This window comes from Rhinopithecus bieti, unplaced genomic scaffold (assembly GCF_001698545.2).
Source record: "Rhinopithecus bieti isolate Rb0 unplaced genomic scaffold, ASM169854v2 scaffold_1853, whole genome shotgun sequence".
NCBI lineage: Eukaryota > Metazoa > Chordata > Mammalia > Primates > Cercopithecidae > Rhinopithecus > Rhinopithecus bieti.
In genome coordinates, this window is record NW_016804151.1 from 6,003,419 (window position 1) to 6,025,777 (window position 22,359).

Genomic DNA, 22,359 nt, shown 5'->3' on the forward strand with positions numbered 1-22,359 from the left:
CTCAGTCTCCCAAAGTGCTGAGATTACAGGTATGAGCCACCGCACCAGGCCTCTCTCTCTATATATATAAAATATATATTATATGTTATATATTATATATAATTTACATATTATATATTATATATATATATTATGTGAGGTAGGGATCAGGGCTGATTTATTTTTCCATACAAATATCCAGTTGGTCCATCACCACTGGATTACTCTGCTGCCTTTGTTGGAAACCAGTGACCATGTATGCATGGAGCTATTTCTTGCTCTCTGCTCTGTTGATCTAGTTGTTGTGCTTTTAATATGTCAGGGAATGAAGCACGTTATGATTATTTGAGATGGTTACTCTCATCACAGTTCTTAAGCACATACTATTTGCTAAGCGCTGTGCTAAGGGTTATTGAATCTTATTGAATCTCTTATTGAATCTTCATAACAGCCCTGTGAGGCAAAATATATATATTATGTATATAATATCATCTATATATAGTATTACTATTAGGAAGGAAGGAAGAAGGAATATATATTATATATATTATATATTATATATATTTCAGCTCTCTGTAAGACGGGGTAGTATATGCTCATAAAAATTTAGAAAATAGAATATAACATATTAGGGTGTTCTTAGTCTCAATGATGAGATATAACTAACGTTAATATTTATTTCTAGTCACCACCCTCAATTTCTTTTCCTTCCTTCCTTCCTTCCTTCCTTCCTTCCTTCCTTCCTTCCTTCCTTCCTTCTTTCTCTCTCTTTTTCTTTTCTTTCTTTCTATTTTTTTTTTTTTTTTTTTTACAGACAGGGTCTCACTCTGTTGCCCAGGCTGGAGTGCAGTGGTGTGATCATAATTCACTGCAGTCTCAACTTCTTGGGCTCAAGCCATCCTTCCACCTCTGCCTCCCAAGTAGTTGGGACTACAGGCACACACCACCATGCCTGGCTAATTTTAAAAGCACCTTTTTCTTTTTTGTTTTTTTTAGAGACAGAATCTTGCTATGTTGCCTAGGCTGGTCTTGAGCTCTTGGGCTAAGGCAGTCTTCCCACCTCAGCCTCCCAAAGTGCTGGGATTACAGGCATGAATCACTGTGCCCAGCCTCTCAATTTTTTCATAGCTGTGGCTGCTGCTTCTGTTGTCGTTGCTGTTGCTATTATTAATCTTGACTCGAACAAATGAGTTCAGGTCTCAGGGTCTTTATCCAACCACAGCATGATTCTGGGGAAGCCACTTAACCTCGATGGGTTCCAGAGTATCATCACCATCATTATTACTCGGGATCATGATGGCACCTACCTCAAAGGGCTACCATGAACAGTCAATGATATCATATAGGTAAGAGTGACCAGCAATAATTGCTATATTAATCATTGGTATTTTAATTTTTTTTTTTTTCGAGACAGAGTCTTGCTCTGTCGGCCAGGCTGGAGTGCAGTGGCGTGATCTCGGCTCACTGCAAACTCCGCCTTCTGGGTTCACGCCATTCTCCTGCCTCAGCCTCCTGAGTAGCTGGGACTACAGGTGTCCGCCACCACGCCTGACTAATTTTTTGGTATTTCTAGTAGAGATGGAGTTTCACCGTGTTAGCCAGGATGGTCTGCATCTCCTGACCTCGTGATCCACCCGCCTCCGTCTCCCACAGTGCTGGGGTTACCGGTGTGAGCCACCGCACCTGGCCTGGTATTTTAAATGTTAAGCATAGTTGTAGCCATACAATGTATAAAGATTTTGATACCTGCTTTGTCACCTCTGACATCAAAAATGTTTAAAATGTGCTCTTCAGAGCCATCATTTCAAAATATTACCCGGAATCCCATCCAGAAGGCATCTCGTGGTTTAATCCCCAGCTATGGGACACTTAGGTTGTCCCTGACTTTTTGCCATCACTAATAGCACTTCCAAGAAGCATCTTTGTGCATAAGCCAAAATATATTCTCATGTTTTGATTTTGTTTCTTTAAGTAAAAACTCCCAAAGGTAGAATTACCAGCTCAAAAAGAAATCAGTATTTTATTTTACTTTTTTTTTTTTTTTCATGATTAGAGCCTGGGCAACATAGCAAGAAACCATCTCTACAAAAAAAAAAAAAAAGAAATTAGCTGGGTGTGGTGGTGTGTGCTCATAGTCCCAGTTACTCCGGAGGCTGAGGCGGGAGGATCGCATGAGCCCAAGATTTCAAGGCTGCAGTGAGCTAGATTGCACCACTGCATTCCAGCCTGGGTGACAGAGCGAGACTGTCTCACAAAAACCCCAAAGCAGACAAACAGAAAAACCCCACTGGTATGGTAGCATCTGGACTGGGTTCTCGTCATTTATGTAAATACTGAGTAACCTGGTAAACCAGACCCCAGAGGTGAACAAAACACAGTCAGTGTCATGGGAGGTTAATGTCGGGATATCCCAGCCCCTCCCTAACTCCCAGGTAATATAACTAGAGGAATTCCCTCTTTTATTTGTGTGTGTGCATGTGTGTTTAGGAGCTATTTTTTGTTTGTTTGTTTGTTTGTTTGAGACAGAGTCTTGCTCTGTCACCCAGGCTGGAGTGCAGTGGCATGATCTCGGCTCACTGCAACCTCCACCTCCCGGGTTCAAGCAATTCTCCTGCCTCAGCCTTCCAAGTAGCAGGGATTGCAGGCACCCACCACCACACCCAGCTAATTTTTGTATTTTGTTAGTAGAGATGGGGTTTCGCCATGTTGGCCAGGCCGGTCTGGTACTCCGGACCTCAGGTGATCTCCCCACCTTGGCCTCCCAAAGTGCTGGGATTACAGGTATGAACCACTGTGCCTGGCCATTTTGTGGAGTTTTAAAAGTTTTTTTTAATTTTTATTTTTAGAGCAGAGTGCTGGCTTTACTGCCCACTGGCTGTGTGAGCCTCAGTTCCCTCATCTGTAGATAGGGGATGATAGGACCCACTTCACATTGCTGTCGTGAGGTCTTCCAGGATCATACACACGGAGCACAATGCTTCTGCACATAATCAGAAGCCTCTAAATGCTGTGATTATTATTTTGTCTGCAAAAAGTTCTGCAGCTGAAGAAAACCGAGAGGTCTGAGACCGCTGGTCTAATGGGTGTTATTGCGTATGACCTGTGATCAGAATAATTTGTTCATGCATCTATCCTGCCTGCTAACTAGGGCGTTCATCCAAAATGCCTGTTTGCATCTCACACCAAACAAGCCCAGGGGTCCCAGGCCCAGGGTAGCGGCTCCTTAATCCTCACCGTGAACCAAGCCAATGACCTTACCCGGCTAGGATGGCGCCAACAGCAGTGATAAACCACTCCGCAGAGTTAAACCCCAGGATGCCAACTCCGTGGAAACGCTCCAAGCCCAGCTGGGAAGGAAAAAAACAGAAAAACAGAACATAAACACGGAGATGTTACATCATTAGGATATGTGACGTCAGAGTCAAATGTAGTCACATGGAGGCTGGGCGCGGTGGCTCACACCTGTAATCCCAGCACTTTGGGAGGCTGAGGTGAGAGAATTGCTTGAGGTCAGAAGTTCAAGACCAGCCTGGGCAACACAGTGAGACCCCTGTCTTTACAAAAGAGTAGAAAAGTTCGCCAGGCATGGTGGTTCACCCTTGTCGTCCCGGCTACTTGGGCAGCTGAGGCAGGAGGATCACTTGAGCCCTAGAGTTCGAGGCTGCAGTGAGCTATGATTGCACCACTGCACTCCATCCTGGGCAACAGAGTGAGACCCTGTTTCAAAACAAAACAAAAGTAGCCACATGGAGTGGGAGACAGCGTTGAGCCTAAAATCTGAGGTGTAATATTGTTTTTTGTTTTTTTGCTTTTTTGATTTTTTTTGAGATGGAGGCTCGCTGTGTCGCCCAGGCTGGAGTGCAGTGGCGCAATCTTGACTCACTGCAAGCTCCACCTCCCGGGTTCACGCCATTCTTTTGCCTCAGCTTCCCGAGTAGCTGAGACTACAGGCACCTGCTACCACGCCCGGCTAATTTTTGTATCTTTAATAGATACGGGGTTTCACCTTGTTAGCCAGGATGATCTCAATCTCCTGACCTGGTGGTCCGCTCACTTTGGCCTCCCAAAGTGCTAGGATTTCAGGCGTGAGCCACCACGCCCGGCCTGAGCTGTAATATTTTTAATTTTTGTGACTATGGGAGGTTTGTTTACCTCCCTCTGCATAACACATCATTTATTATTTTTATTTTTATGTTTTGTTTCATTTATTGTGGTAAAATGTATATAACATGGATTTTACCATTTTTCTTTTTTTTTTTTTTTTTTTTTTTTTTTTTGAGGCGGAGTCTCGCGTCTGTCGCCCGGGCACTGGAGTGCAGTGGCCAGGATCTCAGCCTCAACCTGCCAAGCTCTGCCTCCCGCGGTTACGCCATTCTCCTGGCCTCAGCCTCCGAGTAGCTGGACTACAGGCCGCCCGTCAACCTCGCGCCGGCCTAGCCTTTTGTGATTTTTAGTAGAGACGCGGTTCACCGGTTCACCAGGATGCGAATTCGGTCGCATCTCCTGACCTCGCTGATCCGCCCGTCTCCGGCCTCCCAAAGGCTGGGATTACAGGCTTGAGCCACCGCCGCCCGGCCACCATATTTCTTTCTTTTTTTTGAGGACGAGTCTCACTCTGTTGCCCAGGCCTGCGGAGTGCAGCACTGCAATCTCGCGCTCACTGCAACCTCTGCCTCCTGCGGCTCAAGTGATTCTCCTGCCCTCAAGCCCTCCCAAGTAGCTGGGATTACCAGCATGCGCCAACACACCTGGCTAATTTTTTTTATTTTTAGTAGAGTCAGCGTTTCACCATGTTGGCCAGGCTGGCCTCGAACCCCTGACCTCAAGCAATCCTCCCGCCTTGGCCTCCCAAAGTGCTCACACCTGTAATCCACCACACCCAGCCCGTTTTCACCTTTTTTTTTTTTTTTTTTTTTTTGACGGAGTTTCGCTGTGTCCCCCAGGCTGGAGTGCAGTGGCACGATCTCGGCTCACTGTAAGCCCTGCCTCCCGGGTTCATGCCATTCTCCTGCCTCAGCCTCCTGAGTAGCTGGGACTACAGGCGCCTGCCACCACGCCCGGCTAATTTTTTTGTATTTTTCATAGAGATGGGGTTTCATCATGTTAGCCATGATGGTCTCGATCTCCTGAACTCGTGATCTGCCCGCCTCAGCCTCCCAAAGTGCTGGGATTCCAGGCATGAGCCACCGTGCCTGGCCCTATTTTTATTTTTAATGAAAGCACTCAAGGAATGATATCAGATAGTGGTGATAAGTTGCATATGTAGGTTGGGCATGGTAGCTCACGCCTGTAATCCCAGCCCTTTGGGAGGCTGAGGCGGGTGGATCACCTGAGGTCAGGAGTTTGAGACCAGCCTGGCCTACATGGTGAAAACCCCATCTCTACTAAAAATACAGAAAATTAGCCAGGCATGGTGGCACACTCCTGTAATTCCAGAGACTTGGGAGGCTGAGGCAGGAGAATTGCTTGAACCCGGGAGGCAGAGGTTGCAGTGAGCCCAGATTGTGCCATTACATTCCAGCCTGGGCGACAAAAAAAAGAAAAAGAAACAGGATCTTGCTCTTTTGCCCAGGCTGGAGTGCAGTGGATGATCATAGCTCACTGCAGCTTCAACTTCCTAGGCTCCATCAATCCTACCTCAGCCTCCTGAGTAGCTGGGATTATGGGCCTGCTCCACTGAGTCTAATTTTTTAAAAATTTATTTTTGTAGGGCTGGGTGTGGTGGCTCACGCCTGTAATCCCAGCACTTTGGGAGGCTGAGGCGGGTGGATCTCTTAGGTCAGGAGTTCGAGACCAGCCTGGCCCACATGGTGAAACCCCGTCCTATTAAAAATACAAAAAATTAGCCAGGCGTGGCAGTACGCATCTGTAGTCCCAACTACTTGGGAAGCTGAGGCAGGAGAATTGCTTGAACCTGGAGGCGGAGGCTGCAGTGAGTCAAGATCACGCCACTGCACTCCAGCCTGGGCAACAGAGTGAGACTCTATCTCAAAAAAAAAAAAAAAAGTTGCACATGTAAAGGTACAGACTTGTCCTGAATGTGGCTGAGAATAAACCAGGAAACTCAGAAACAAAAGCAAGCATCCTTAGGGGAAAACTCCCTCTTTGTTCTGGGTACTGCCAACCAACATTGTCAGCTCTTTTAGTCACACAGGATCACGACTGGCAATGATCTGCTGTTCTTGGGGGAAAAGGAACCATTTGGAAGACATTTGCCTGCTGGTACCTCAGGATGAGACGCCAAGTGTTTCAGTGACCAAAAGGCTGGCTTTATTGTGGACAGAGTGTGTTTTTATTAATGCCTATTAATAATAATTACACTGATTAATTTCTACTTGGGGCTGCAAGTAGTTTTGTCTGTTTTTCTTTTGGTTTTGTTTTTACTTTGGTCTCCAAGTTTTGTTTTTGTTTGTTTGTTTTATGAGACTGAGTTTCACCCAGGCTGGAGTGCAATGGCACGATCTCGGCTCACTGCAACCTCTGCCTCCTGGGTTCAAGCAATCCTCCTGCCTCAGCCTCCTGAGTAGCTGGGATTACAGGCGTGCACCACCACACCTGGCTAATGTTTGTATTTTTAGTATAGGTGGGGTTTCACCATGTGGGCCAGGCTGGTCTCAAACTCTTGACCTCTTGACCTTGATCGGCCGACCTTGGCCTCCCAAAGTGCTGGGATTACAGGCATGAGCCACCATACTCGGTCAGGTCTCCAAGATTTAGGGGAGGAGGGGGACCTTCAACTCCACGGAACTAAGAACATGGCTAAAGGAGACCATCTTTCAGGAGAGATGAACTAGCCACAGCGACATAGTATGAGGGTGGGGCCACCAAGAAGAAACCCAGCCCAAGCACATGGTTCTCTCTCTCTTTTTTCTTTAAGACACGATCTCACTCTGTTGCCCAGGCTGGAGTGCAATGGTGCAATCACAGGTCACTGCAGCCTCAACCTCCCAGGCTCAGGTGATCCTCCCACCTCGGCCTCCTGATAGCTGGGTCTACAGGCATGTGCCACTGCACCTGGCTAATTTTTAAATTTTTTATTGAGACTGGGGTCAATGTTGCCCAGGCTGGTCTTGAACTCCGGGCTCAGTGATCCTCCTGCCTCTATGTCCCAAAGCCCTAGGATTACAGACATGAGCCACTGACCCCAGCCTTTTTCCCTCTTTCTTTTGCTTCATTCATTCTAGGGGGGACTGGCAACCATGCTGTGAAGACACTCAAGCAATTCTGTGGAGAAGGCCATGGAATGAGGTGCTGAGACTTCCTGCCAACAACCAGCCATCTAGGTAAGTAAGTTTGGAAGTAAAGCCTCCAGCCCCGGTTGAGCCTTCAGATGAGACAGCCCCAGCTGATAGCTTGGCTGCAACCTCGTGAGAGACCTGGAGCCAGAACCACCCAATTTCAAAGTAGCTCCTAAATTCTCAATCCACAGAAATTGTGAGATGATAAATGTTTGTCGTTTCAAGTCAGTATGTTTTGGGATAATTTGTTATGCAGAAGCAACTAACTAATACATAGAGATAGTATGTTAGGGACAAATGCAAGAGGTAGAACCATGGGTGTAGTAGGCTATTATGTGTGTAAAAATTTGCATATATAAAAATTGTATTTTATATATATATACACATAATCTGTTTCCCAAAAGGGCACACAAAAAACTGACAATGGTGGCTGCTTCCTTGGAGAGGAACTAGATGTCTGAGGCTCATGAATCAGAGGGAAATTTTTCACTAATTAACCTTTGTATCTTTTGGTGCCCTGTGAATTTTGTACCACATATATGTATGTGTATTACCTATTCAGAATGAATGGTTGAGCAAAGGAGAATGAATGAATGAATCTTACCTTGATCAAGGATTTTGCAGCCTTCCGACAAGCCTCATAGTACTGGTTGAAATTCAGAACTTCCCACTTTTTGCCGTTCAGGGATGCAAGGGCTGGATAAGTTCCAAATCGGTTGACTGACTCTCGAAAAAATTCAGGGATGGTCATCGGGGTCTCATGGCCCGGTCCATGTTTGGATAGCCTCAGAAGGACTTCTCCATCTCGACAGGTGGTCCACAGCCTGGGAGTAACTGCAAATAGTTACCAGAGTTGGGTGGCAAATGTTTTAATTTATTTAACAACTTTGGAGGGGGGGCGGTTGGTGTCTTTTTGGACCTAAGGTGCTGAGAGTTGAATTAATCCCCTTTTAGGGTGAAGTTATGTGGTCAACACTGGCAAGACAAGCTTCCTTTCTCTTTATTTATTTTTTCATTCCCCCCCAAAAAAATTTTAATAAGTTGAAAGGATTGTATACCAAGCACTTTCTTACCCAACACCTAGATTCTACAACTGCTAGCATTTTACTATATATTATCACACATCTGTTCTGCTATCTTTGTTCTGTCCATTGTTTTTTGTTTTTTTGTTTGTTTTTTCTTTTCTTTTCTTTTCTTTTTTTTTTTTTCTGGAGACACAGTCTTACTCTGTCAGCAGGCTGGAGTGCACTGGCACAATCACAGCTCACTGCAACCTCGACCTCCTAGGCTCAAACCATCCTCCCACCTCAGCCTCCCAAATAACTGGGACTACAGGCGAACACCACCATGCCTAGCTAATTTTATTTTTTGATGTTTTGTAGAGATGGGGTTCTACTGTGTTTCTGAGGCTGATCTCAAACTCCTGGGCTCAAACAATCCTCTCTCAGTTTCTCAAAGTGCTGGGATTACAGGCATGAGCCACTGCACCTGGCCCCATCTTATTTTTTTTATTATTATTTTGTCTTGTTTTTGTTTTTGAGATGAAGTTTTGCTCTTCTTGCCCAGGCTCGGCTCACTGCAACCTCCGCCTCCCGGGTTCAAGCAATTCTCCTGCTTCAGCCTCCCAAGTATCTGGGATTATAGACATGCACCACCACGCCTAGCTACTTTTGTATTTTTAGTAGAGACGGAATTTCTCCATGTTGGTCAGGCTGGTCCCGAACTCCCGACTTCAGGTGATCCACCTGCCTTGGCCTCCCAAAGTGCTGGGATTATAGGCATGAACCACCGTGCCTGGCCTATTATTATTATTTTTTGAGACGGAGTCTCACTCTGTTGCCCAGACTGGAATGCAGTAGTGCGATCTTGGCTCACTGCAACCTCACTACCCACACCTTCATCTCAGAAATCTGGAATTGTGAGACAATATGTTTCTGTCGTTTCAGACACCCAGTTTGGGGCACTTTGTTAAAAAAAAATTAGCCAGGCATGGTGGTGCATGCCTGTAATGCCAGCTACTTGGGTGGCCGAGGCATGAGAATCGCTTGAGCCTGGGAGGCAGAGGTTGCAGTGAGTTGAGACTCACTACATTCCAGGCATGTGCCACCACACCGGGCTAATTTTTATAGTTTTAAGAGGCAGGGTTTTGTCATGTTGTCCAGGCTGGTCTCAAATTCCTGGCCTCAAGCAATTTGCCCACCTCAGCTTCCTAAAGTACTAAGATTACAGATGTGAACCACTGTGCCCAGCCAGTTTTCTAGCGATTTAGATGAATATTCCACCCCTTGGACCCATAAAGGTCCTCAAACTCCTTTTGTGCGTGACGCTATCTTTCGAGTACTCCTGCACTCCCTCTCCTTGAATGTATACTTTGCAATGCAAGTACTTTTATTTGCCATAAACCTCAGTACTTTCAGTTTTGTTTTTGTTTTTTTTTTTTTGAGATGTAGTCTCACTCTGTGGCCCAGGCTGGAGTGCAGTGACGCTATCTTGGCTCACTGCAAGCCCCGCCTCCCGGCTTCACACCATTCTCCTGCCTCAGGCTCCTGAGTAGCTGGGACCACAGGCGCCTGCCACCATACTCTGCTAATTTTTTGTATTTTTTAGTAGAAACAGGGTTTCACCGTGTTACCCAGGATGGTCTCGATCTCCTGACCTCGTGATCCGCCCGCCTCAGCCTCCCAAAGTGCTGGGATTACAGGCGTGAGCCACCGTGCCTGGCCCACTTGCAGTATTTTCTGACTTGTTTCTTGAATTAACTCTCGATGGTGTCAAGAGCCTGGACAATGGCTGGGTTCGAGGTCCCACCGGCGTTTGGGGACCTCCCCCAGCCCACTGGTATCAAAGCTGTCTATGATGTCACCATGTCCCTTGACTTTAGCTCTGGCAGTAAAATGATTACAGCCTAGTGTTAATAAGTCACTATGATCATATCTGCACTGTATCCACATGGATGGTTCCTGGGTACTTTATCCACTTGGGCTCACTATCCTGACAGGCAGGTGCTGTTATCAATGCCCCCATCATTCAGATATGCAAATGAGGCCTCCAAAGAGCAAGTGACTTGCCCAGCGTCACATGACCAGTAGAGCAGAGCTCTGAATTAAGTGAACCACTTGCCCTGCTACCTCAACACCCTATCAAGAGTAGAAAATAGGCCCCAGGCTGGGCATGGTGGCCCACACCTGTAATTCCTGCACTTTGGGAGGCCAAGGTGGGAGGATTGCTAGAGCCCAGGAGTTCAAGACCAGCCTGGGGAGCAAAGCAAAACCCTGTCTCTCCAAAAAAAAAATACAGAGCTGGGCATGGTGGTGTGCACCTGTAGTCCCAGCTACTTTGAGGGCTGAGGCAGGAGGATCACTTGAGCCTGTGAGGTCAAGGCTGCAGTGAGCTATGATTGTACCACTGCACTCCAGCCTGCATGACAGAGCAAGACATTGTCTCAAAAAAAAGGGTGGAGGGTGGGGGTCAGCAGGGTCAGTCAAGGAACGGCTACATCTTTCTAGATCCAGACTCCTCTGCAAAGAGCCTTTGTGGAGTCAATGTGCCTCTCTCTCTCCCATGCACTCTTTAGTGCAATATACCTTCTGTTTTATTCATGTCTACTTCAAGATCTTTAGCTCCTTCTTGAATCGTTGGGGTTCCAGTCATTCCAGGTGTGCAGAAACCATGCTTCACAGTACTGCAAGGCAAAAAAGCAGGAGTTTAACAGAATTGGTAAAGGGGCTGTAGGTATGAGGCCGACTCCTCCATCCACTGGTCATGTCTGCCTAGCATCCTGGGATCCATTGGTCATGCCTGTCCTGGGCCTGGGGGGAGAGGAGAATGGCTGGCATGCCAGATAATAGAGCATTTGTAAAACCCAGAGGGTATTCAATCTGTGAGTTTACAGAAAAAGTCTGGGCTTATACACAACTCTGTGAGTGAGAAAACATTTTGAAGCCTCCCAAGGGAAAGAAACTCTCATGGGACCACACATTTACATTCTCTTAAAGGTAGTATTAATATGAAAACTCAAAGGGCCTAAAGGAGAAACAGGATAAATCTTGCTACATAAAATTTTAAATTTTCCACATAGCAAAGAATACCATAAACAAAAATCAAGAGATCAACAAATTAGGGAAAGATACGGACAATACATCCAAAAATATAAAAGCTTGATTTCCTTCATATGTAAAGAACCCTGAGGAGTTAGTCAGAAAAAGACCAAAACCCAAAGGGAAAGTGGGCAAAGGACATGAACAGATAATTATCTGAAACTAAAAGTGACTTTTAAAAGAAGAAAACATGCTCAAACTCAGTCCTATGAGAAATACAATAGAAAATATGATGCGGTTTTCACCTCTCAGGTTAACTAAGATCAAAAATGTTGACAATATTTTCTATTATGAAAATGTGGGAAGACAGGTGCTCTCATTCATTGTGGTAAAATCAATGCCATCTCTTTAGAAAACATTTAAGATCACATGGGGTTTTGTTTTGTTGCCTAGGCTAGAGTGCAGTGGCACAATCTCAGCTCACTGCAACCTCCACTTCCTGGGTTCAAGCAATTCTTCTGTCTCAGCCTCCCGACTAGCAGGAATTACAGGCCACCATACCCAGCTAATTTTTTTTTTTTTTTTTTTTTTTGAGATGGAGTCTCCCTCTGTCACCCAGGCTGGAGTGCAGGGGCGCGATCTCCGCTTATTGCAAGCTCTGCCTCCCGGGTTCATGCCATTCTCCTGCCTCAGCCTCCAGAGTAGCTGGGACTACAGGCGCCCACCACCACACCCGGCTAATTTTTTTGTATTTTCGTAGAGACGGGGTTTCACCGTGTTAGCCAGGATGGTCTCCATCTCCTGACCTCGTGATCCGCCCGCCTCGGCCTCTCAAAGTGTTGGGATTACAGGCGTGAGCCACCGCGCCCGGCCTATGCCTGGCTAATTTTGTATTTTTAGTAGAGACAGTTTCTCTATGTTGGTCAGGCTGGTCTCAAACTCCCAACCTCAGGTGATCCCCCGGCCTCGGCTTCCCAAAGTGCTGGGATTACAGGTGTCAGCCACTGCGCCTGGCCTAAAATCACAAATTCTAAATATCAATTTATTCCAATCAAAAATGTCCTCAGATATTGTCAACTTTGTCCCCTGGGGGAAGTGGAGGCCAAATGATTGGTCGATATTTATTGAAACTGATTTTTCCAGTGGCTTTCAGGGAGGAAAATTGTGCGATTTCGTTCATGATAAAGAGTGTACTCGATACAAGAATCAAGCAGTTGTTATGAATTCTAGATTTGCAGTAATGTTTTATGGACTATAAATGTTTCTATCAGTGAGCACAGGAACACAGCAGGCAACAACTTGAGTAAATGCTTTGGTGAATGCAGCGCTCTCACATGCACGTGGTTCTTACACCAGCCCTCTGCCTGGAACTCTCTTCCCCTCAGATAGCTGGGACTACAGGTGCATGCCACCATGCCTGGCTAATTTATTTTATTTTATTTTGTAGAGCTAGGGGCCTCGCCATATTGCTCAGGCTGGTCTTGAACTCCTGACCTCCAGCAATTCCCCCACCTCGGCTTCCCAAAGTGCTGGGATTTGCAGGCGTGAACCACCGCACCAGGCCCCTCTTTTCTTTATAAATCACCCATCTTCAGGTATTACTTTATGGTAATGCAAAATGGGCAAATAAAATTAGTATCCGGAGTATGACAAGAACTCTGGATTTAAAAGACAAAAGTAAACAACCCAGTGTTTTATGACGAAAAATGTAAGGCAGGTCACAAAAGAGGAGCCTGGATGGGCTATACATCCTGGACAAGATGCTCAGGAGCTTTGGTCATCAGGGAACTGCACGTTAAAAATCACATGATCATTTCACCCCCAGCAGATGTGCAAAAATGTGTGCAGGCTGGGCGCGATGGCTCATGCCTCTGAGCCCAGCACTTTGGGAGGCCAAGGCAGGTGGATCACTTGAGCTCAGGAGTTCTCCACAGAGGACTTGTAAGTTACTAGTAATATTCGATTTCATGAAGTGAAAAGGGCACACAGATATTTATTGTTATTCATTAAATCGTACAGGTATGTTTTGTGTTATTTTACATGCATTATATGTTTCGCAATTTTAAAAGGCCATGTAGGGTTCAGGTGCAGTGGCTCACGCCTGTAATCCCAGTGCTTTGGGAGGCTGAGGTGGGTGGATCACGAGATCGGAGGTCAAGACCATCCTGGCTAACACAGTGAAAGCCCGTCTCTACTGAAAAAATACAAAAAATTAGCTGGGCGTGGTGGTGGGTGACTGTAGTCCCAGCTACTCAGGAGGCTGAGACAGGAGACTGGCGTGAACCCAGGAGGTGGAGCTTGCAGTGAGCCGAGATCACGCCAGAGTGAGACTCAGTCTCAAAAAAAAAAAAAAAAAAATTAGCTGGACATGGTGGCGTGCGCCTGTAATCCCAGCTACTTGGGAGGTTGGGGTGGGAGGATCGCTTGAGCCTGGGAGGCAGAGGTTGCAGTGAGCTGAGATCATGCCACTGCACTATAGCCTGGGTGAAAGAGTGAGACCCTGTCTCACAGAAAAAGAAAAAAGAAAAGAAAACGCATGCCCTTCTCCCATACCACTGGCACCTGTCACTCTTCGAGAGGTGTGGTTCTGGCCATCTGGCAAGGCACCTGGAGCTGGGACATCTGGTCACTCAGGTGTTTTCTTCTTCCTGCAAAGACAGTAAACAGATAGCCCCACCTGGAAACCTGAACATGAGCTGCCCCTTCCCAGCCCCGTCACCCTCTCTGTCCAGCCAGGATGATGGTGGTGGTGGGAGGCAGGAGGATGGGTGGTTTCCCTCCACAACAGGCCTTCTACCCCATTCAACCTTCCAGAACCTTCCATCCCAGCCACCTTTTGTGACATCACTGGCTGTCCCTGCCTCCGCACCCCACCCCCACCCTAGGGGAAGCTGTTTCCAGGATGGGGAGATTGCTTTTTCATGCATCGTTAATTGATTCATGCATGCATGCACTTCTGTATGTGTTCATGACATTTTTATGGAGCCATGACCGTAATGCCAGGGATTGTGCTGGATGCTGGAGACATAAAGATGAACAAAACCAGGCCAGGCGTGGTGGCTCACGCCTGTAATCCCAGCACTTTGGGAGGCCGAGGCGGGCGGATCACAAGGTCAGGAGATCGAGACCATCCTGGCTAACACGGTGAAACCCCATCTCTACTAAAAATACAAAAAATTAGCTGGGCGTGGTGGCAGGTGCCTGTAGTCCCAGCTACCCCAGAGGCTGAGGCAGGAGAATGGCGTGAACCCAGGAGGCGGAGCTTGCGGTGAGCCAAGATTGCGCCACTGCACTCCAGCCTGAGCGACACAGCAAGACTCCATCTCAAAAAAAAAAAAAAAAAAAAAAAAAAAAAACGATGAACAAAACCAGATGAGGCCTGTTCAAGAAAATAAGGAGAGGCCTAGAGTCACACAAACAAATGCAAACTTATTGTGAAGAGAAGCCCCAAGGCGTGTTGAGGGCTTGATCAGAGGATCCCACCCAGGCAGGGAGTCTGGGAGTGGTTTCTTTCTTTTCTTTCTTTTTTTGAGACCCAGTCTTGCTGTGTTGCCCAGGCTGGAGTGCAGTGGCATGATCTCAGCTCACTGCAACCTCCACTTCCCGGGTTCAAGCGATTCTCCTGCCTCAGCCTCCCGAGTAGCTGGGATTACAGGCGCCTGCCTCCATACCCGGCTAATCTTTTGTATTTTTAGTAGAGACGGGGTTTCGCCATGTTGGCCAGGCTGGTCTTGAACTCCTGACTTCGTGATCCACCCGCCTTGGCCTCTCACGGTTCTGAGATTACAGGTGTGAGCCACCGCGCCTTGTCACCAGGGCCTTTTGAATGTTTCACAAATATCCACGCTGCAGAGCACCTGGGCAGCTGTGCTAGGAGAGCCAGTGTCCACCAATGTCCATCCAGCCCTTCTTCCCCAGAGCCCTCACCTAAAGAGAATGTTTCCCAGACTCCCTGATTGCATGGTGTGTCCAAGTGGCTACGTCCTGCCCTGTGGGAAGTGGGCATAAGTGGTGGGCGCCACGCCTGGTCGTGCCTGTAAAGGAAAGGAGGTGATGCCCTTCCCCAACCCCCCGCCCAGTAGAATCCTGGGATCAGGAGCAGCCTCCTTGGACAGGGGTGAAGCTGGAGGGGAGGGAGCAGGTCAAGGGACCTCTTGATAGGAGGTCCCCAAAAGGAGAGAAGGGACCTCTGTCTCTAATGATTGTTGAGCCACTTTGCTGGTGCCAGACAGATTTATGCAAGTTGCACACACACGCTCGCTTGCTCACTCTCACATACACAGGTATTCACACACACTCAAACACACCTTCCCATGGGCATACAGTCACAAGCACACTCACATACACACACTCAAACTCACAACACGCTCCCATAATCACACCTGTTTGCACAATTCAAATGCCTTCACACAGACACAAACCGGCAGGCATGCACACACATACACACATGCACACACACTCACAGTCACATGCACTCACCTACAGACACATTACATGCATGTACACTAATCCACATAGCCATGCACATACGCCGTCACACACATGCCTCATTATAGAGATCCAATTTCGGTTACCCACTGTATGCATGTTCAGACACACAATGTGTGACGGTCGTAGTCACAATGCTCAGGCTCTCATGCAGACACCACATACATATATGGCATTCCCACACCACAGCATTATGGACATGCTAGTCACACAGCCCATGCAGACACAATTACATACACACATCACACCACATTCACCTACATATGCATTACACATGCTCACACCACACCCTCATACAGACATTTATATGCATTCCCACACTCACACATATATGGAACGCATGGTCACACTGGCCTCATACAGACTACACAATTGCATGCACTCACACCCTCACATAATTATGGCCAACCACATGCTCACACTCTCACACACCTCATACACACATTAGCATAATATGCATTCCCACATTCACATATATGGACACGCTGGTCAGCATTGCCTCATAACAGACACACAATTACATACACACAGCTTACCACACACTCCCATATGCACGGCACATGCTCACACACACCTCAATTCACACAATTATATACCACACCGCACTCACATACATATGCACACACATGATCACACTCTCACCATAGGCCTCACAGCAGACACACAAGTACATACACCACATATATGCCACTTGACATACACCTAATTATTACACGTAGATCATAAATCACACACACTCCACACTCCTGGTGTGCCATCATGCAAATACACTCCAGGCACACCACCCCCTCATGGCAGGACAACAGTCACACTATACAGTCACGGCTCATATTGTCCTCACCCTGCCACACACTCACACTTGCAACACCCCACATTCTCTCACACGCTCATACAGATACCCAAATATATACCACTCACGCATATTGCAAACACACTTGCTCCAGGACTCCACACACACCCTCCATACACACATACCCTTATGACACCATATGCATTCAATTACACTCTCCTACAGGAACCCACACACAGACACATGCACTATCTCCCAAAAGTTATGCACACACCACCCCTCATGCTGGACAACACAGTTGCACATACAGTCACCACACATTCACACACACACTCGAACAGATACAGTTATATAGACATACACAGTATGACACACACACATATGCACTCACATATACCTTCATATAGACACACAGTCACACACGTGCACATAATTACACACAAGCACACACACACTCAGTTACATACAGTATGACACACATGCATACACACACCTTCATATAGAGACACAATCACACACGTGCACATAATTACACGCATGCACATATACACAGTTACATACAGTATGATACACACACGTATACACTCACACCTTCATACAGAGACACAATCACACACGTGCACATAATTACATGCACGCATACACAGTTACATACAGAATGACACACATATGCACTCACGCCTTCATAGAGACACATAATCACATACACACACACACCCTCTCACCATGGAAAAGTAAATCTGCTTAGAGAAAATCTGTCCATAGCTATCCCAGACAAGTTTCAGCAAGGATGAGGAGGACACTGCTGTGCTACCCAGATCTTTTCAGCGATGAAAGACATGTGCCCCAGCTTCTGGGAATGTTGCCCGAAGCAGACCTCTGCTGTCCACCCCTTCAGGTCAGCATAGCACCTCGTCATCCAGGGTCTTGTTCCCTTCCCTGGGCCACCAACATCAGCGTGGAGGCATAAAATCTCTGGCCCCTCTCCCCAAATCAGGACAACTCAGGGGCCATCGCAGCTACAGAGCTGGGGGCAGCTGGACTTCTCATGCTCGCTCTCTCTCTCTCTCTCTCTCTCCCCCCCATCCTATTTCTTTCCCTTCCCTTCTCTTTCCCTTCCATCAGTATCCATCCCTCTAAACAAACCTTTTGCAAGCTCAGTTCCTCTCACCTGTTTCCCAATAAGCTGTCTGCAACAAAGGCAGTCATTGTATGTCACTGAAATCCTCCACTTGCCTTCTCTTACCTTTATTCCACCTGCCCCAGGTAAGATAATAACATGTACTCTCATCCCCACACCCGCTTCCCTGAGGACTCTGAGCTGACCACTCTCCCAGAGTCTTGGCTGTTAGTCTTTGAGCTCGACTCCCCACTCCCTTCCAGGCGTTCTTCCTACACAGACCCAAAGCTGAGCCTGTCTGGGCAGTTGAGGACACTTCCTCCACACAGAGGGATGAAGTTCATTCCAGGCTATGGCTCACATTTTAATAGAGAAAGAACTGAAGATAGAAATGGCATTGCATAAAGGCAACAGCTGCAGAAAGAGAAGCATTCATTTGGCAAAATCCATCTCTTCTAATCCAGCAGACCCCAGGAGACTCCCTCTCCCCCAGAGCCAAGGGCAAAGTGAACTCAAGCCAAGGGTAACGCTGTAAAAGAATCCAGGTGTTCACACTAGAAATGGGGAAGGGGGACTCACCTGGCAGTGTGAGTCACCTGTGTGTCCTCCACCAGTACCTCTCTGGGCAAGGGGGCAGTTTGTTCCTCACTTACTTGGCTGGCTCTAGGATCCTCCACTGGGGCACCTGCTTTCACCTCATGTGCCATCTTGTCTTAAGAGTCAAGAACAGGCCGGGCGCGGTAGCTCAAGCCTGTAATCCCAGCACTTTGGGAGGCCAAGACGGGCGGATCACGAGGTCAGGAGATTGAGACCATCCTGGCTAACACAGTGAAACCCTGTCTCTACTAAAAGATACAAAAAACTAGCTGGGCGAGGTGGCGGGCGCCTGTAGTCCCAGCTACTCGGGAGGCTGAGGCAGGAGAATGGCGTGAACCCGGGAGGCGGAGCTTGCAGTGAGCTGAGATCCGGCCACTGCACTCCAGCCTGGGCGACAGAGCCAGACTCCGTCTCAAAAAAAAAAAAAAAAAAAAAAAAAAAAAAAAAAAAAAAAAGTCAAGAACAGTGGACGCTGTCAGCCAACCTCCAAGACACCCAATTAACCAACTTATCCATCAACCCAAGGTCTATCGTCCAAAGAACATGGAAGGTCCCTGGTTCGTAGGGAACCCTTGCAGGGTTGCTCTGAAATTCACATGCATCCACTTCCATACCAGGTTTGCCGTGTGCTCACTGAGCGCAAGCTGTGTGTTCCCAAACCTGTTTATGCCGGTTATGCTTCTTGTTCTAACAACATTTTATTTTATTTTATTTATTTTATTTTTTGAGACAGAGTCTCGCTCTGTTGCCCAGGCTGGAGTGCAAGGGCGCCATCATGACTCACTGCAACCTCTGCCTCCAGGGCTCAAGTGATTCTCCTGCCTCAGCCTCCCGAGCAGCAGGGATTACAGGTGCCCGCCACCACACCAGGCTAATTTTTGTATTTTTAGTAGAGACGGGGTTTCACTATGTTGGCCAGGCTGGCCTCAAACTCCTGACCTCAGGTGATCCACCCGTCTCGGCCTCCCAAAGTGCTGGGGTTACAGGCGTGAGCCACCGTGCCCAGCCCTAACAACATAATGTAATCAAATATTATACCCCTCATTGAAATACAGCAGCAAGAAAATATCGTTGTTTCTAAGTCTCAAAGTCCAGCTGATAAAAGATGAATTAAGCAAGGACAAGATGACTTACTCAAGGAAAAAATTGAAAATTGACCCTGTCCAATATGGTAGCCACAAGTCTATGTGAGTATTTCAATTAAAATTTTAATGACTTAAAATTACATAAAATTTACCACTGTACACTTAAAAATGGTTAAGGTAGTAAGTTTAGTGTTATACGTATTTTGCCATATTAAAAATAAAAATAGAGCCGGGTGCGGTGGCTCACGCCTGTCATCCCAGCACTTTGGGAGGCACAGGCGGTTGGATCACTTGAAGTCAGGAGTTCAAGAGCAGCCTGGCCAACATGGTAAAACCTCGTCTCTACTAAAAATACAATAAATTAGTTGGGCGTCGTGGCAAGTGGCTGTAATCCCAGCTACTCGGGAGGAGGTTGTGGCAGAAAAATTGCTTGAACCTGGGAGGCAGAGGCTCCAGTAAGCCAAGATCAAACCACTGCATTCCAGTCTGGGCAACAGAGTGAGACTCTGTCTCAAAAAAAAAAAAATTATTCACATATCCAGTGGATTAGTCACAGGAGGAATTTCAACACCCCTCTTTTGTTTACTATCTTATTTCTTTATTTTTTATTTATTTATTTATTTATTGTTTTTTTTTAGACTAATGTAGCCCAGGCTAGAGTGCAATGGTATGATCACAGCTCACTGCAACCTCCGCCTCCCAGGTACAAGCGATTCTCCTGTCTCAGCCTCCCAAGTAGCTGGGGTTACAGGCCTGCACCACCACACCTGGCTAAGTTTTGCATTTTTAGTAGAGATGGGGTTTCACCATGTTGGCCAGGCTGGTCTCAAACTCCTCACCTCAAGTGATCCACCTGCCTCAGCCTCCCAAAGTGCTGGGACTACAGGCGTGAGCCACCGTGCTGGCCTGTACTATCTTATTTCTTAAAACGAACTCACCTTTCTCCAGAGCCATACTACTTGGTGGTAATATATATCCATAGACACCTGTTGACTTCCTCATGACAGTTTCCAAGTGATTTCTGAAAATCCAAGAGTTCTTTCTCTCTTTTTTATTTATGTATTTTTTTGTTCGGCGGAGGTGGTTAGGAGTGGAGGTTTAATGGGCAAAAGAAGGAGAAAGGAGAACAGCTGATCCTCCTGCCTCAGCCTCTCAAGTGGCTGGGATTATAAGCACATGCCACCGTGCCTGGCTAATTCTTGTATTTTTAGTAGAGATGGGGTTTCACCATGTTGGCCAGGCTGGTCTCGAACTCCTGGCCTCAAGTGATCCACCTGTCTCAACCTCCCAAAGTGCTGGGATTACAGGCATGAGCCATTGCACCCAGTCCAAAGGTTTCTCTTGGGACCAACCTCCCTCCAACATGACTCCACAGTTCTGGAATCCTTATCATTTCTGTTTCTGGCCCCTTCTCTACCAGTAAGCAGCATTCACTGCCTGGGTGGGTGGAGGAGGGCAGGATGAATTGAACAGAAGCAGGGAAGAAAGACTGACTTGAGGCCGGGTGCGGTGGCTCATGCCTGTTATCCCAGCACTTTGGGAGGCTGACTTGGGTGGACCGTGAGGCCAGGAGTTCGGGACCAGCCTGGCAAACATGGTGAAACCCTGTCTCTACTAAAAATACAAAAATTAGCCGGGCATGGTGATGCGTGCCTGTAATCCCAGCTGCTCGGGAGGCTGAGGCAGGATAATTGCTTGAACCCGGGAGGTAGAGGTTGCAGTGAGCCGAGATCACGCCACGGCACTCCAGCCTGGGTGACAGAGCGAGGCTCCATCTTGAAAAAAAAAAAAAAAAAAAGGACTGACTTAAAACAAAGAACTGGAGATCAGGGGTTCGAAACCCAGTGCCCACACTTTGGAAAACAGTCCAGCAGCTTAAAAATATATATTGTGAAAGTAATACATGTATATATATTCTTTTAAATCCAAAGGAGGATAGAAAGACAATGGGAAAAATAAGAAAATCCTCTCTCCCCCCAATCCTAATTGTAGGGTCTCAGACGCAACCACTGTTTCCATTTCTTGGATGTGCTTTTCTTGTTGTATATTATGAAGAATTGATTTATTGAGTTGTATATGTATGTATGTGTGTGTGTGTATGTATGTTTTAGAGATGAGGTTCTTACTATGTTGCCCAACCTAGTCTTGAGCTCTTGGGTTCAAGCCATCCTCCTGTCTTGGTCTCCCAAGTCGCTAGGATTATAGGCGTGAGTGACAGCACCCAGCTTCAGGCATTTATATACACACTCCCATTTTTAAAAATGTGAACATATCTTCCATATCTGTCTGCAGCTTATTGCCAGTTTGTGCATTTAATGATACTGTATTCAGGAACTCTTTCAATGTCAGCATGTATAGACTGCACTGTCTTTTTTAATTTTGTTTTATTTATTTATTTTTTTGAGACACAGTCTCGCTCTGTCACCCAGGCTAGAGTACAGTGGTGCGACCTCAGCTCACTGCAACCTCCACCTCCCAGGTTCAAGCAATTCCCCTGCCTCAGCCTCCTGAGTAGCTAGGATTACAGGCATGCACAACCATGCCCGGCTATTTTTTGTATTTTTAGTAGAGACGGGGGTTTCACCATGTTGGTCAGGCTGTTCTTGAACCTGACCTCATGATCCATCTGCCTCAGCCTCCCAAAGCTGGTATTACAGTCGTGAGCCACCATGCCTGGCCTGTCTTTTTAAATAGCTATTTTAACATGCCATTAAATGGGCAGACCATAATTTATTCTTAATCAGTTCTCCAGCACAAGGTATGGTTTGTGATACTTTCAGTTGTGAGTGTGGGTGATTATACACAGTGCTATAATAATATTCACGGTGTATGCCTACTTCTCAGAGCTTATTTCTAGAATAAATTTCTAGAAGCACCAAAGGATATTTTAAAATTCTAGGGTCTTTCTTTCTTTCTTTCCTTTTCTTTTTCTTCCCCTTCCCTCCCTTCCTCCCTCCCTTCCTTCCTTCTTTCTCCTTCCTTCCTTCCTTCCTTCCTCCCTCCCTTCCTTCCTTCTTTCTCTTTC

General features: G+C 46.8%; 1 protein-coding gene across 8 annotated transcripts in view; it reads right to left on the reverse strand.

The window, feature by feature from the left end:
* ACSBG2 (acyl-CoA synthetase bubblegum family member 2) overlaps positions 1-14,092 on the reverse strand; it is a 57,834-nt gene extending 43,742 nt beyond the window's left edge. The window contains exons 1-4 of one of the 8 annotated variants that reach the window (XM_017867018.1): positions 13,817-14,092; positions 10,802-10,899; positions 7,822-8,041; positions 3,238-3,326 (exon numbers count right to left, since the gene is read on the reverse strand). In XM_017867018.1, coding sequence (XP_017722507.1) covers positions 3,238-3,326; positions 7,822-7,968 — 236 coding nt within the window. In that variant the 5' untranslated portion in view covers positions 7,969-8,041; positions 10,802-10,899; positions 13,817-14,092. Of the gene's footprint in view, positions 1-3,237; positions 3,327-7,821; positions 8,052-10,801; positions 10,901-13,807 lie in introns of those variants that run through there. The other 7 variants (XM_017867015.1, XM_017867016.1, XM_017867011.1 and 4 more) reach the window with 7 other exon arrangements.
* Positions 14,093-22,359: the final 8,267 nt, after the last annotated feature.